Here is a 15,000-nt window from a genome sequence, read left to right as displayed (position 1 = left end):
ATATTTCCAGGTTGCTGGTGGAGGAAGCAGCTCAAACCACAGCGGCGAGGTGGAGATCTTCTCCCTGAACCGATTGGCTCCTCGTCTGGTGAAGACCGTCCCTCTGAGGGCCCCCGTCCTCTGTTTGGAGTACGTGAAGGAGCCCGGCGCCTTCATGGAGGAGAGGGAGGCCGAGAAAACACAAAGTGCGGCTAAGATCGGGAACATCATCTGTGTGGGTCTGCAGGACGGCAGGTCAGTGGTTTCTATCAGTCTGCAGAGACAAAGGGACTGAGGGTCTTTTACTGAGACGTTTTAGGGTACTGTGTCTGTCAGTTATATGTTGATCTTAAAAATACAGTCTCTGAACACCTCATGTGTTGACCTCTCTCTCTGCAGGTCGTGTCTTGTATCATGTAATGTGTAGTATTTGACTTTTGGCTGTCTCCCTGTCTCCGCAGCATCCATGTGTACAGCAGCGTGGACACAGCCGTGCAGTGTCTGCTGACCCTGGTGAACCCCGACAGCTGTCCCGTCCTCTGCCTCAAACACTCGCTGTCGTTCCTCTTTGCCGGCCTGGCCAACGGCAAAGTAGCCGTGTACCACAGGAAGGCTGGAGGTGAGCGAGCGCTGCAGGCGGAGGAGAGTGAGGAGGCTGGGCTCCACATTCAGAATATTACACTGCAGTATTAGTGAGTGAGCAGAGAGTGATGAGTAGGTGTTAACTCGTGTTTTCCCCCTCCCGTCAGAGAGACTGTGGGACGTGGACTCCTGCAGGTTGGTCTCTCTGGGCTCTGAGCCAGTCAGCTGTCTGCTCACGCTTGAAGACTCTGTGTGGGCCAGCTGTGCAAACCACGTGACAGTCATACAAGGATCCAGCCTGCACACACAGGTATGCACACTCATGATCATCAGGTGGGCAGCATCAGATCTGGATTTTTATCTGGGCTTTTCAGGTGAATGCAGCTTAAAGGAGTGACTTTGACACCTAGTGGTTAAAATGGGTACTGCAGTCTAAATTCTAAACATTGTAGAGAGCTGTCTCCCCCCCTAGAGTCGATGCTCACGCAGGTCACCATGTGGTGAACACTGAAGCTTCAGTGTTTATCCAGCTCTGCATGGGTCTGTAAACCTTTCTGCGTTCTAACCTCTCTCCATTTTTCAAAAGCATCTCCAATATTGATCCTAGTTTGAGCACGTTTCTGCTCGTGGAGCTTATTAGAAGCATGCAGAGGCTTTTTAGGTCGGGTACAATCACTTCTATCTGAACCACTTCTCTTGCCCGCTTCCATCGCTGCAACACCTGTTGGTTTGATCTGATAACTGCTCTCATATCTGCCAAACTGAGGGGTGTCCAAAACGCCTTAAAAGCGCCTACCTTCTCTGGTCCAAACAAATCCAGAGCATTCAGGAGCAGAATCTAAAGTTAAAAGGAGGACATACTGGCTGCTGCATTGTTGTCAGAGAAGCCAGCACTTCAACATAACATGTTTCTTTAATGTCTGATCATATAAGCTCACTTTATCATTTCACTCACTACAAATCTTACTGGTTGCTCCTTTAAAATAAGTGTAATTTGACATTTTTTACAAAATACAGACATATACACCTGCTTGGATTTGAGTTTTTGCGGAGTTGGCTGCTCTCAGGAGGAGAACTATAAAAAATTCACCCACAAACTTGTGACTCTGAAGCGTGGGAGTGTTTTCAGCAGAGACGGTAATGCGGTGCTCCGTAAGCTCTGCAAACTGAAGACGACGATTCAAAGGAGTAAAGCTGCAGTAATGCACGTTTTGAAGAGGGCATCGTCCTCCTCACATTTTGTCCTCACCAAAGCATGATATTCATTGGAATTATAAACCTGCAGAACTTGTTTTAATTCTCTAAATGTTTCTTTGTTAACCCCCCTGATGAGAGTTGTTTCTGGTGCATTATGAGATCAATATAAAAGTAAAAAAAGAATCAAAATTAGAACCCGATGTGCACAGTAGTGCTCCCAACTATCAAGAAAATTAAAAACAGAAAATAATATCATATAACAATGTACAAAGTATGGAAAGAGTTTCTGCAGCATGCAGTGTGCTGAGATTAAAATCCAATGAGGTGAATGTATGTAACATAAAGTCAGATATTTTACGAGGCTGGGACAGAGTCTGTGTCCCGATGGGCCGGGGGCGCGGGGTATTATTAATGAGAGGAGCGGAGGGGAAGAGACTCACTTGTGGTGTGAGTTTTTTATCCTGATGGATCTGTGCACGGGGTGAGAGGGGTCGACCACAATTTCAACCTGCACGCCTCAGGGTCTCGGAGGTGTTCGGGTCGTGCAGAGATGGCAGATTGCAGCCAATCACTCCCTGCAGAACATGATTTTCTGCAGCCTGCTCTTGTCCTTGGCAGTGAAGCAGGGGGGGTGGGGGGGTCAATGATGGCGGTGTAGAGGTGCACTATCGTTGTCTTTAGCAGGTTGGATTTCTTCCTGGTGGTCCCGGGGAGCTCATTTCTGAAATAAAAACTGTAAAGAGAGCATTTGAAGGCCAGACCTGAAGAGCAAAAACATGAAATAATAGTCCTGCATTCTTCTTATCCTGCTGTATTTCTGAGGTTTGAACATGAAGGGAGGACTTTTTGTGAATTTCTCAATTGTGGGGTTGCTCTGGAAGGTGACTCACAGGTTTCTAACGTTTAGTTTTTGCTGCTGTAACTCTGATTAGCCCAAGTTGGTATTCATGAGGAGTGATTCTGTAGAGGCAATTTTCTTGAAAAGGTCTATAAAAATGTTGCCTAATTCTGAAGTTGGTCCATAAATAAATCATCACTCACGTCATTTATTTCACTCGAGAGTTTTTTCATTATTTCTGTGACAACATCCAAACCATAGCCTAGCTAGCCGTTATGTCGCGCGCCCCATGTACAGTGGCTGCAGTCCTCATTGTAGCGGCCGTGGGTTCGAATCCGACCTCGGCCCTTTGTTGCATGTCATCCCCCTCGCTCTCTCCTCCAAACACTTCCTGTCTCTCTTCAGCTGCCCTCTCCAATAAAGGCAAAAATGGCACACGATCAAAAAGTAATTCAGAACCCAAAACCAAAACATGTCCAGATAAATCCATTAACTCACATAATAAGTCATACAAGATTCTTATATTAAATTAAACATTCCCCATAAATTATATTCGTATGTCTAATGATCTAAATTAAATGTTTTATTAGCATGAACTGAAATCAGAATTCTTAAATTAAATGCGCTGTGATTTAAAATGGCTTTGACAGTACAGCTACCTTTGCAGAATATTTGTATGTTCAACATTTTTAAGAAGCTGCAGCGAGGACATCCCGTGCTTTTGTTCTTTTCTCGGTGTGAAGTCAAATTAACATTCAGCTCCACGAGCCTGAAACTGCTGGCTTCCAGCGCCGTGCTGCTGCCCTAGTTTCACTCAACAACAGCTGAACAATAATTCCACATATTTAAATGATTTTAGGTTTAATATTTGACGTCTTTCAGCTCCTGTTTCCATGTCCTCGTGTGTTCAAGTGTCTCGTCCTGCAGTCCCAGGCTGTCAGCTGTGATTCCCTCACAGCGCTCTGACTCTGATGGACTGTGTGAGGCATCAGGTGTGCGCTCTGTGTGTGTAGAAAGTGAGTCCTCTGGGACTCTCTGACACTTGTTGTGCGTGTTGAGAGCTTGACTGACAGATGAGTGTGTCTGGAGCTAACGGGCTGCCAGAGGCGCTGTGACTCCTCTTCCTCTGCTCCTCCGCACAGAAGCCTGCCGCTCCGTCTCCGTGGGGACGGATGGAAAGTTTAATTGAGGAATGTGTTACTGTGTTCTGTACGTGTGCGAGCCGGCGACCTTTCTGCTACAATCAGGCTTTGTGAGACTGTTGAAATATGAATGTGCCCTTAAAATGAAAAGCGCTACAGAGGACCAAAAAAAACTCCTCAAACTTTCAAGACTTGCTCTGACATATTTCTTTATATCCACGCTTTGAGGACAGACTTCCTTTATCGTCTTTGCAAACCGTGTGTCTCTTAAAACGAGAAGAGACATACACAAAGTTTGAAGGACGTGCTTTAAGGTGGATTCTGTGCACATCATGACTAAACCATGTTCTTAAAAGAAGGCTGATATCAGACGACCTTCAGTCTCCTACAGGAGCATTCATGGTCAGTCCTCCGGTGATGGTTATGACATCATGGTTAATAATCAAATCCACTGTGGAGAAAATGAAAGTGGATTTATACTTCCAGAACAACACATAATTTACAGAAGCTTGAGGGCGCTTTGCTGTGAAATTAAGATTTGATGCAACCAGCTGCCTTCAGGTTGATGATTATGCATCCACCAGATGTTTGTTTTTCTGGACTGGGTTGGTTTATTCATCAAATAGCAAAAAAAAGATACCCCTGGAAGTTTATTTGAATTCCAGGTAGTAAAGCAGGGGACCAGCTTATCGATGTTCAGTAGGGGAGTAGTCTCTGCAGCGGTTAGCCCGAACGCCCTGATGAAGGCCTTTAGGCTGAAATGTGTCCAGAGAGCAGTCCAAACAGTCGAATGTGGACTGTGGTTAGAGCGGGGTGAACACGATACAATCAGTTTGGAAATAAGAACACAGCTGTGCCCATTTTCTAAATCTGCATGTTTCCTTCCTGGCTGGTAACACGCTCAGTGTTCACCTCTCCCACTCAGTTTGGCTCATTAGTTTCCTCTTACTCACCCACTCACAGAGTCTCTCAACGTCTCTGCTCTGTGTGCTCTCAGGTCTGCTCTCACACTCCTCGACACTCTGCAGAGAGCCATGCTGTCGGATACTCGAGTGTGTGTTTAGTCTTCTTCTTAATGAACGAGCTGTAACACTGACAGGAGAGCGTCCTTCTAACTTTAGATTCTGCTCCTGAATGCTCTGGATTTGTTTGGACCAGAGAAGGTAGGCGGTTTTAAGGCGACCCCCACCCCCCCCCCCACGGCCATTTTGGACACCCCTCAGTTTGCCAGATATGAGAGCAGTTATCAGGTCAAACCAACAGGTGTTGCAGCGATGGAAGCGGGCAAAAGAAGTGGTTCAGATAGAAGTGATTGTACCCGACCTAAAAAGCCTCTGCATGTTTCTAATAAGCTCCACGAGCAGAAACGTGCTCAAACTAGGATCAATATTGGAGATGCTTTTGAAAAATGGAGAGAGGTTAGAACACAGAAAGGTTTACAGACCCATGCAGAGCTGGATAAACACTGAAGCTTCAGTGTCCACCACATGGTGACCTGAGTGAGCATCGACTCTAGAGAGGGGGGGGACAGCTCTCTACAATGTTTTGAATTTGGACTGCAGTACCCATTTTAACCACTAGGTGACAGAGTTACATACTGCTCCTTTAAGAGGATGGAACCAAATGTTTGATTTGTCTTGAGTTAAGAGATTTTTATTTAACACAGCCGCATACAAATGTATCCATGTGCCTTTAAAATATAGATGTTGGTGGCGGTGCAGATGATGACCTCTCTCTCTCTCTCTCTCTCTCTCTCTCTCTCTCTCTCTCTCTGCAGTGTTTTGAAGCCCGCCCTGACCCCGGCTGCAGTGTCAGCCACATGGTGCGTTCAGGAGGAGGGGTGTGGATGGCCTTCTGCAGTGGCTCCTCCATCCACCTGTTTCACACAGAGACCCTGGAGCCTCTGCAGGAAGTCAACATCTCCACCCGCACCGCCCTTCTGACCCCAGGTAAGGACCACCAGAATATTAATTGACAACAGAACAAGATGATTTAGCAGAGTGCTGCTTTCTGTCCTTCACTGTCACCGACTGTGGAGAGATTGATCGCTGTGCTCTCTCAGACTGAACTGATTTCTGTGTCTGTACAAAGCTACGTTAGGCTTCAACTAAAAATCTGCATTTTATTGTCGCTAGGTATAGCCTTGATTTTTCATTTCTCTAAATAATTTCAATGCCGCCATTTTGCCTTTTATGGATTACCGAGAGCTGGAGAGAGGAGAGAAACCTAAGAGGTGAATGTAGAGAAAGGATGACGTGCAGCAAACTGAAGCTGTGTTGTTGGTGGAAGAGAAATCCTTAGAAATCTCCCAGATACAGAAGACGCCTCCTTACCGTAATCAGCCATGAACAAACAGAACCTTTTCACCAGGAGGGATTCCAGAGTCTTTAAGTTAAAATTCACCTGGGGTCCCAACAACCAGCGATGATCACCGTCCTGTTGTAATCTGTAAACATTTAGTTTGTTATTTCCAATGTTTACAGCTTGTTCACGTTCTTTCAGCCGTCCAGCTAAGCTAACAAGTCGACTGCCGGTCTCCCTCCTCCGACCCCCAGCAGTGCTCGACTCGGTCAGCGGCTCCGCCCACAAAGTTAACTAATGTTCAATGTCAAAGAGCAAAACAGCAAAACTTAAAAGCTAGCAAGAGTTACGTCGTTCAAGTGCCTCTCCCTCACAGATAAGGCTAGACAACCAACAGCCGATCATTTACTTCATATTTTATCATCATTATCTGCTCTATTTAAACCTCATGTACTTCTACTTATTCATAATGATTCTCAGTGAGTGCCCCTTTAGGGAGGTTTCCTACAGTCATTGCAAACTCTGCACATTTTGAGCCCCTGCTTTGGTTTGAAGTATGTCAGCCCTCAGGAGCCCCCTACTGGCCTGGGGCCCCTCAGGGTTGGCTCCCTTGCCTATTGATAAGCAGTGTCTCTGCATGTCACACTATTAATGCTACTGGTGAGTGATCGATGAAAAAACGCTGAAAAACAAAAAAGAAAAAAGATTCCTCTCACTGCCAAAAAAAACCTCATGCAGGATTTAATCTCTTCTCATGTTTCAGGTCAGGTTTGTGTCTCGAGCTTGTTGATCTGTCAGGGTCTGCTGTGGGTGGGGACGAGTCAGGGAGTCATCCTCACCTTCCCTGTGCCCACCCTGGAGGGTATCCCAAAGATCACAGGTCAGTGCTGTGAACAGAAGCTGCTGAATGCAACGGAAGCTTTGATGTTTGTTCATTAATAATGTTAAAATAAAATCCCCTTGTAAAATAATCATCACATCATCAGACACTTCATACGGACCCTCTCACCCCTCAGGTAAAGGGACGACGTCTCTGAACGCTCACTGCGGTCCGGTCGACTTCCTGGTGTCGACGACCAGCACTCTGGCCTCTGACCTCCTCAGACGGGACTCCATGCTGAGCGGCAGCGAGGAGTCGGCTCCAGGAGACGGACGGGGAGGAGGAGGAGACGAAGGAAGGCAGAGGATGGAGCACAGCAGCTCCCCTCAGGACCCTGAATCCCCTCCACCGGGGGAGGAGAAGCCAAAGCGTCTCCTGCTGCAGTACCGCCTCTACTCCACCTGCCAGCTGCCCGGGAAGCTGCTGACGGCGCTGCCCGAGCAGGGGAGCTCCAGGTCCTCGCAGGACGCCCTGGAGCACAGCCCGGAGGACGGCTCCATCTACGAGGTGAGCGAGGACCCTGACGTGTGGGTGAGGGGGAGGCCGGTGGAGTGGGGGAAGGAGGCGGAGACCAAGAGGAGTAAGGTCACGTCGACAGCCATCTTCTCTGGTGGCAGAGGTCACAGACGGATCGGACAAAAGGCCTCGCCTGAAGCGTGCTCGGATGCTGCTGAGAACACTCTGCTGGTGTGGCAGCTCCCTCTGACGCTCAGCCAATGACGCACGAGCACGTTGGAACAGTAAGTCACTGTGGTTAAAGACTCAGCTGTTGTTCTTCTGCGGACATCGTTTCAGCTACATTCAACATGTGAGCCAAAGCCGAAGGAGCTACAGACACCTCGACTTTCATATTGAGTTAAACACCAGAAAAAACACCTGGACCTGTTCGAGGTTTGTGACGGTTTAACAAAGTGACCTCAGCAAGGTGACATAAAAGCTAAATGTAATTTGTGAATTCAGAAGCTACCTCCAGTTTATTTGGGAAAACTTGGAAGACCGAAAAATCTTCAATGTTTAGTCCAGATCGGATCGAACGCAACTGTATCAACATCACTCATGTAGCAGGTGGAAGATGTAGTTTGTGTGTGAGCCTCTTCTTTTTGTGCATGTCAAGAATAATATTTCACATTTTCACATGAGAGTTGAATGTCAAAGGCTTAATCTGCGAGAAAGAGAGAAGTCAAACTCCCTCTGGGTTTGTTGTTTTAAGCTCTGTGTTAACAGCTCCCAGACCGAGGGATGAGCTGCTTCTTTGTGCGGCTTTAAGAAGCTCAAACATTTATTTTTTCTTCCTGTTAACCCCTCCCCCTCCCCCTCCACCACGTTATCCCTGTCACCACATTGGAGAAGAGAGATGGCCCCGCCCACTCAGGGATGCCGTGTTTAGGAGCATTATGAGGGAGTGTGTCAGAAAAAGGACAAACAGATGAGGCGCAGGTAGCCTAGTGGTTAGTGCGCGTGCATCATGTATGGAGGCTGTAGTCCTCTAGGCGGGTGGCCCAGGTTTGAATCCGGCCCGTGGCTCCTTTCCTGCATGTCATTCCTCGCACTTCCTCCCTGATGTCCGACTCTGTCTGCTGTCCTGCCTCACTAATGGAGGCATAAAAAGTCCAAAAATAAACCTTAAAAAAAACAAAACAGATATCAACCACATCAACTTGAAATTGAGGCAGAATCTTGTTTTCAGATGTTTGTCTGCCGCTCTCGGTCTTACAGACACTTGCTGGTGAAACAGGAAGTGAGGCGCAGGGGTAGCGTGGAGACAGGAGGAGAGGGAGGAGCTGAGGGATGAAGGAGGCGTGTCCAAAGATAGTGAAAAATCTGCTTTAAAAGTCGCATAGTAAGCCTTGAAGGTCACTCTCATGTACTTCCACACTGCACAGTATTTACTCTCATCACTTACACTGGTACTACTTCTTTTAGTTCTTCACTTTTCATGCAGATGGTACCTGCTCTAAGGAGGCAGGGGGTCTTAGCGGCACTGATTGAAACCGCCATGTGAAGCCTGTGTTTGTGTCTTCGACATCTTCAGACACATGCAGGGATTTGATGTAATATGAGATTCTTTAGTTTAACATAAAAGTATCATTTGTGTGCAAATAAGAATCTCTCAGTCCTTGCAAAGTGGTACTGCAGACTGCTGAAGGTTGGCTTCAGCAGAGTGTCCCAGTGGGACGGTTGTCTGAGTGATATCGGTGTTTTGTACCTCGTCGTTGAATATCGGCTCGGATCAACATGAACCTTGGCTGAATGATCCCAAAAAGTGTCAGGTACTACCTGTTTAACTAATAACAATTTCACATGAGCTGAGTGGAGTCCAGAACTGTACTCTGCAGAGGCATTAGTACATTAAAGGGGTCATATTATGTTTTTTCTGGTTTCATATGCTCTTTAGTGTGTTTTCCAAGTGTCCTGTGCATGTTTAGACACATCTATGTGCAAAAATTCAAAGTCTGCAGAAACGCAGCTTCTCCTACGTCCTCCTGTTAGCTGTAGCATTAGCTGCATGTAACACTTGGTTCTAGCCCCCCTCGAAAAAATGTTTCCAGTGTGACGTCTTGTCAGTGTGAGATCACTGATCTAAGCCCATTGGCTCGTTGTGGTGAGCCCAGCAGCTCATTAAGGCCCATTAACTTCTGTAGCACGCACCCGATATGCCGTAGCCTGCGGTAGCACAGTAGTGCTAAGGTGCTAATGTTTTTGCTCCCCGGAGCCAAAGTGACTGCATTCCCAATATGGTAAAAGAGGCGTGACATTTCCGAGAACCGTGCTGAGCGACTGACCAATTACGGCAGAGCCGACAGGCCAATCAGATCAGACTTGGCACACGTGGGGACTCTGAACGTGGGAACTTCAGAGCCTTAGAGAGAGAGTCAGAAGCGAGCCGGTGCATGGAGCAGCAGTACATGAAAACACACTTTTTTCTAACTTTAGCTATTGTGAACATACTTTAGTAGGTACATAGATTAAATATATGAACCCCAAAAAGGGCATAATATGACCTCTTTAAGTACCAGAGTGAGGTACAAATAACTGTGTGCAGCCGCTTGAAGACGACTTGTTTGGGCCAAAAGTCTCTGAGACCTCCCCTGTGACCAAAGAGCGTTGGTGAAAGAATATTTCTAGCAGCAAACTCTCCCTAACACCACTTAGTTTACATTTCAGTTTGTGTTCGGCTTCAATGATTGCATTTACATGGACTTTAGTATCCTTTTTTTTAATTTATCCTGGTTTTTGAGTTTGTGCATGTGAACATAACACGATTCTAGAAGCTGGGATAAGCTCTTATTCTGGTTCTGAGAAACCTTATTACCTGGAGAGCTCTGAAATAAATCTGAATACTGTGGTATGTACTGTATATGCATTACCTCGCCTGCGTCAATAAGAAGCAATCATCAGAAACCAGGATACTAGTATTGATCATGTTTGCAGCGAGATGAAGAACCAGGTTTCTCTGTGTGCATGTAAACACCAGATCCTGAATCTGATAAGACCAAGATAAGGCGAGGAGCAGGAGCAGAAACGTGCTCAAACTAGGATCAATATTGGAGATGCTTTTGAAAAATGGAGAGAGGTTAGAACACAGAAAGGTTTACAGACCCATGCAGAGCTGGATAAACACTGAAGCTTCAGTGTCCAAAACATGGAAACCTGCGTGAGCATGGACTCTAGAGAGGAGGGGGGAGGAGGGGGGGGGGGGGGGGGGGGGGGGGTCAGAGTTACATACTGCTCCTTTAAGGTTTACTTCAAGACATAAAAATAAAGGTGACTATAACTCATTTAATCCTCATTGCTCATACGGCTCTCCGGACAGTTTGTCCACACCCTGCATCACTTATATTGAGTTTTTTTGTTTAAATCTAAGGTAGTGAACGCTCATTACATTATTTTAATGTGTGTAAATGGATAAAATTGCGATAACACAGCACCTTAACATGATTTTTTTTATAATTGGTACTTGCCGTGACCTCTGCTCTGCGCTCAGAGCATAACTGTAGTGAAAAAGCATTTCAGGACTTTTGTGATAAAAAAAAAATACAGAAACATTTTTTACAATCAAGTCAATCACAAATATGTAACTTTTTTTATAACTAATATAGATAATAAAAGTCATAACCTTAATATTATGGGCTGGCTTCACAGGTAAGAAGGTCAAAGAAACATCAACATATAATGTATGTACACGAATATGTTTGTACTATAAAATGTATTTATTTATATAAAATGATGAAATATTTGGATTTCAGATAAACCCATTACGATGTTTAAAATGAATGTTCATGATTTTGTCAGCATGTAAGTGACAGACTTTTACATTTGTGTACTCTGACTGCAGTTTGTGTCATCATGGGACATTTCCTTCAAGTTATTTTCTGTGAAATATCCTGAAAGAAAAAAAAAAAACATGTTCTCCCAGAAACACGATTCTTATTGTTGATGCGTCTACTTGACAGATATTAAAGATAGAATCGGGTTAATTCTTCATTTTTTACGGGTTTATTTTTTTTCACCTTCTGGACAGAAATGTTGCAGCCTGGCTGGTACGAAGCCTCTGAAGGTCAACGGCAAAAAAAAAGGGTGAAACACAAAAACATTTCAAGTAACAGGAAATTATGTATGTCTGTTGTTAAGGATTTGGGTTTCGTCCAATCATAAACAAGTAGTGAAGTTCGTAAACTTTCCTTTTTTTTTAAATGTTTATGTGTCATGAAATATTTTGCATTTAGTGAAATGTATTTGCTGTTGACCTTCAGGGCCACCATAGGTTTAAGCGGGTCTCTGTAATTAGTGGTACATTATACACTGGCACTTTGAAAAACAATGAAATAAAATGTGTTGAAAGTTTTACATTTACTGGCAGTGTTTGTGTTTCTGGAACTGTATCACTTCTGTTGATACTGTTCTGTTTCATATTCTGTAAAATCCACTTCACCATGTTCCTCTAACACTAACATGTGTCTCTAGTCTGTCTACAAACCCCCCAATGATGAGAAAAGTCCATCCTCTCTGTCTTTTACCTGCTCCACTTTTCAGAAGATGTGTGTTCAAACAGGCCGTTTGGAGATTTTCCCATCATGACATCACAAAGGGCAGGTGGGTGAGGGGTTTATAGGCATGATCAAATACAGGATCAGAGTGGATTTAGAACAAGAAACTTCACACACATGTTTTGAGGAGCTCTGAGACTTATTTAAACTGGTTGAAGAGGAGGAGAATATGTCACCTTTAAATAATCAGTTGAAATAGTGTTAGCGTTTTAAAAAACAGGCAGTTACCTTTCCCTCACCTTAACAATACTGTCTCTGCCGTGCACAGAAACGACCGGAAAATCCGAACAAGAGAGATTACAGTGCAGTAGATTTATTCTGTATGAGTCTGTTTAACATATCAGAGTCATCATGGCAGCACTGTCAGTAATTTATTCAGGGAAAAGCCAAGCGAGAATCAACCTGTTGATACATTAATCATATGAACTCTCTGCAACCTCCGTCTGCACTGACGGAAAATAAATGTAACTGTTTGACTGTTTGACTGATTCTGATGAACCAGGGACTCCCGTCTTCAAAATCTGTTCACTCACCATTCTAAAACTTATCTTACTGTATGTTTTATTTTACTTAACTTTCACCAAAATGTAGTGACGACCGGAGACAATGCTTCAAATCAAGATGTTGCAGAAAAGTCACGGCCCTAAAACTTTGATACTCTACAGAAAAAATTAGTGTTTTTGATCCAAAAATCCAAACACTGCCCGTCTGTAACTCAGAGTTTCTTTTGGATATTTTGATGTCTTGATCCAATTTCCCTTTGAGCTTTTGTAGACGCTTTTGTAAACTGTAAAAAGTTCATCTTGGGTTCTTGTGTTGGCAAGAACCGACATAATCAAAATCAATAAACTATTGCTCAAAACAAGATTTGAAGTGGAACCCCCTCCCCAAAGTAATCTGAGGATAATCAATAAGCCAAAGAAAACAAAAAAGACAGAAGAGCCCGACCACAAAGAACCAAAAACGGTAAGGTGCTGAGCCAACACCTCCCCCTAAAACGGCTCAAGAAATAAACTGGAGATGGAAAATAGGACTAGTGGTGATTCCCAGCCCAAACTAAAATAACAAAACAAACAATCTTAAAAGGCCTCCATGTCTCTCCGACCTGCTCCCCTGAATCCCCCTCCTCCTCGTGTGCAGCAGGAGGAGCGAGAACCAGGGAGACAGAGACCAGGACTGGAGCTGAACGTTTGCAAAATATAGAATCCATAGAGTGTGAAGAAAAGATGTCATCATTATTTTAAATGTCATTTAAAAAAAGCTAACTGCTGTTGACTGTTAGCCTTGTTGCAGATAGCTGATGATGATGATGATGATGATGATGTTCAGGGTTCAGAGGTACTAAAGGACTCTCTGGGGCGTCGGCCGCTCTGTATTCAGGTTATATTTTAAGTCTGATTCCTGCAAAGATTAGCATCTCGATTAATATTCAAGTTGGTGTGAATTATGGATGGACTCATAACACGACTTCTATTGTCGGTTGATTACTCAGCATTTTCTAACCCTTCGCTCCTCCTCCATCGTTTGGTCAAAATATTCTCAGCTCTGGCTCCAACAAGCTCGAGATGGGTGACATCATGGAGAGTTGATCACAGCTGATGTGTTTGTTCCTCATCCTCTGTGTTTGTGGAGGCCGACAATCCTCTGTGGCTCTGGATCAATAAGGATTTGATTAAAATCCTTCCTGTAATCATTCCACATATAATCCATTCTTCTGAGAAAACACAACACAGAACAGGAGATAAAGACGCTTTAAAGGCTGATTCACCGCTAACTGCTGGCCTCTGAGAGCGACAACGGGTTCTTACAGTCAGTTTATGCAGAGATGTTGGTGGAGAGAAAAGGTGTTTAGTTATTCAGATCAAATATTCAGTACATGAGGGACAGTGGAAAGAGTCAGAAATCAGGGAGAGAGAGTTAGGGAAGGGACATTCTGAAAAGGAGCCACAGGTTGGACCCGGAGGACCACAGCCTCTGCACACAGGGAGCGCTCACTAACAGGGGCCCTCCTATGTCGTTAATTAACTGAGATATTGAAAGTGATCATTTATGTCTCAAACATGTTTAAAGGCTTTATATGTGATTTTTTGATCCAGCAGATGTCGCCCTTGAGCACCAGCATGAAACCAAAACAACTCGCGCTGCATTGTTGTGTTAGCATGCTAATGCTAGCGATCTTTATTATGCTCGTATCTTCACACTGCATGTAAATTTACCTGAAATGAGCGTGATCTAGAAACACAGTTAATCAGTGAGTACAGTATGTTATCCTTCTTTTCTCTAGTCCCTCAATTAAACAACTTTTATATACGAGGGGAGGAGTCAGCCGGCCGTCCGGGCGATGTAAACAAACTGAAGATAGGACTCTGAAAACTCTGAAAACATCACAGACAGTGGGACTCAGGTGTTACACCCATTGTAGACAGTCATGACTCACAGAGTTATTTTCCAGAGGATATACTTGATTTCGGTTACATTTAAGTGTGAAAAATCACATATAAAACCTTTAACAGTAGAAATATTTTAATCTTACTTTTTACTACTTGTTTTTTGGCTAACAGAGTGACATTTGTTTCCAACACTTACTGTCTTTCTTACGTTCTTTCTAATGTAAACACCAGATCTTACAGTATTGTGTTTTCCCCTCACTCGCAGATGTTGTGACGACTCGAGGATGAAACAGCAGCTGTACTTTTAGGGAAGACAAAGGCCCTGTTTTCGACGACATGCACCATCAGAAGTGTTTACAGCTGCTCTTGAACACGAAGCAAACAGAGCTGCTTCAACCAAACCATGTGACAACCAGCAGTAAGATGACCTGGACCTCCACGGCTGTAAATCAATAAAGGTGCTCAGGTTTCAACTCGTTTCTTGAGCTCAGTTGTTTTGGGTGTTCGGCTCCTCTCATCGTCCGTCTTGCTGCAGTGTCCCTCATTTTCCCTCAGATCCTGCATCAGCTCTTGGTTTGCAGCTGTCTCTCTCCTTGTTCTCTCCTCTTCTCCTTACGCCGGCTCCTCCAGGCTGTTCCGATCA

At 44.6% G+C, this 15,000-nt stretch overlaps 1 protein-coding gene and 1 long non-coding RNA gene across 2 annotated transcripts in view; both read left to right on the top strand.

Moving 5' to 3' along the window:
- LOC132989401 (rho guanine nucleotide exchange factor 10-like protein) overlaps positions 1 to 10,268 on the top strand; it is a 36,979-nt gene extending 26,711 nt beyond the window's left edge. The window contains exons 23-28 of the mRNA XM_061057012.1: positions 11 to 234; positions 441 to 598; positions 729 to 871; positions 5,516 to 5,687; positions 6,803 to 6,919; positions 7,056 to 10,268. Of these exons, the coding sequence (XP_060912995.1) occupies positions 11 to 234; positions 441 to 598; positions 729 to 871; positions 5,516 to 5,687; positions 6,803 to 6,919; positions 7,056 to 7,639 (1,398 nt within the window). The 3' untranslated portion in view covers positions 7,640 to 10,268. The remainder of the gene's footprint in view (positions 1 to 10; positions 235 to 440; positions 599 to 728; positions 872 to 5,515; positions 5,688 to 6,802; positions 6,920 to 7,055) is intronic.
- A 1,756-nt stretch (positions 10,269 to 12,024) lies between these two features.
- The window catches only part of LOC132989554 (uncharacterized), a 42,276-nt gene continuing 39,300 nt past the window's right edge, over positions 12,025 to 15,000 (top strand). The window contains exon 1 of the long non-coding RNA XR_009675923.1: positions 12,025 to 12,118. This is a non-coding gene — a long non-coding RNA (uncharacterized LOC132989554). The remainder of the gene's footprint in view (positions 12,119 to 15,000) is intronic.

This window comes from Labrus mixtus, chromosome 15 (genome assembly GCF_963584025.1).
Source record: "Labrus mixtus chromosome 15, fLabMix1.1, whole genome shotgun sequence".
In the NCBI taxonomy this organism is placed as follows: domain Eukaryota; kingdom Metazoa; phylum Chordata; class Actinopteri; order Labriformes; family Labridae; genus Labrus; species Labrus mixtus.
This window is presented reverse-complemented; position numbering and strand designations above follow the sequence as displayed.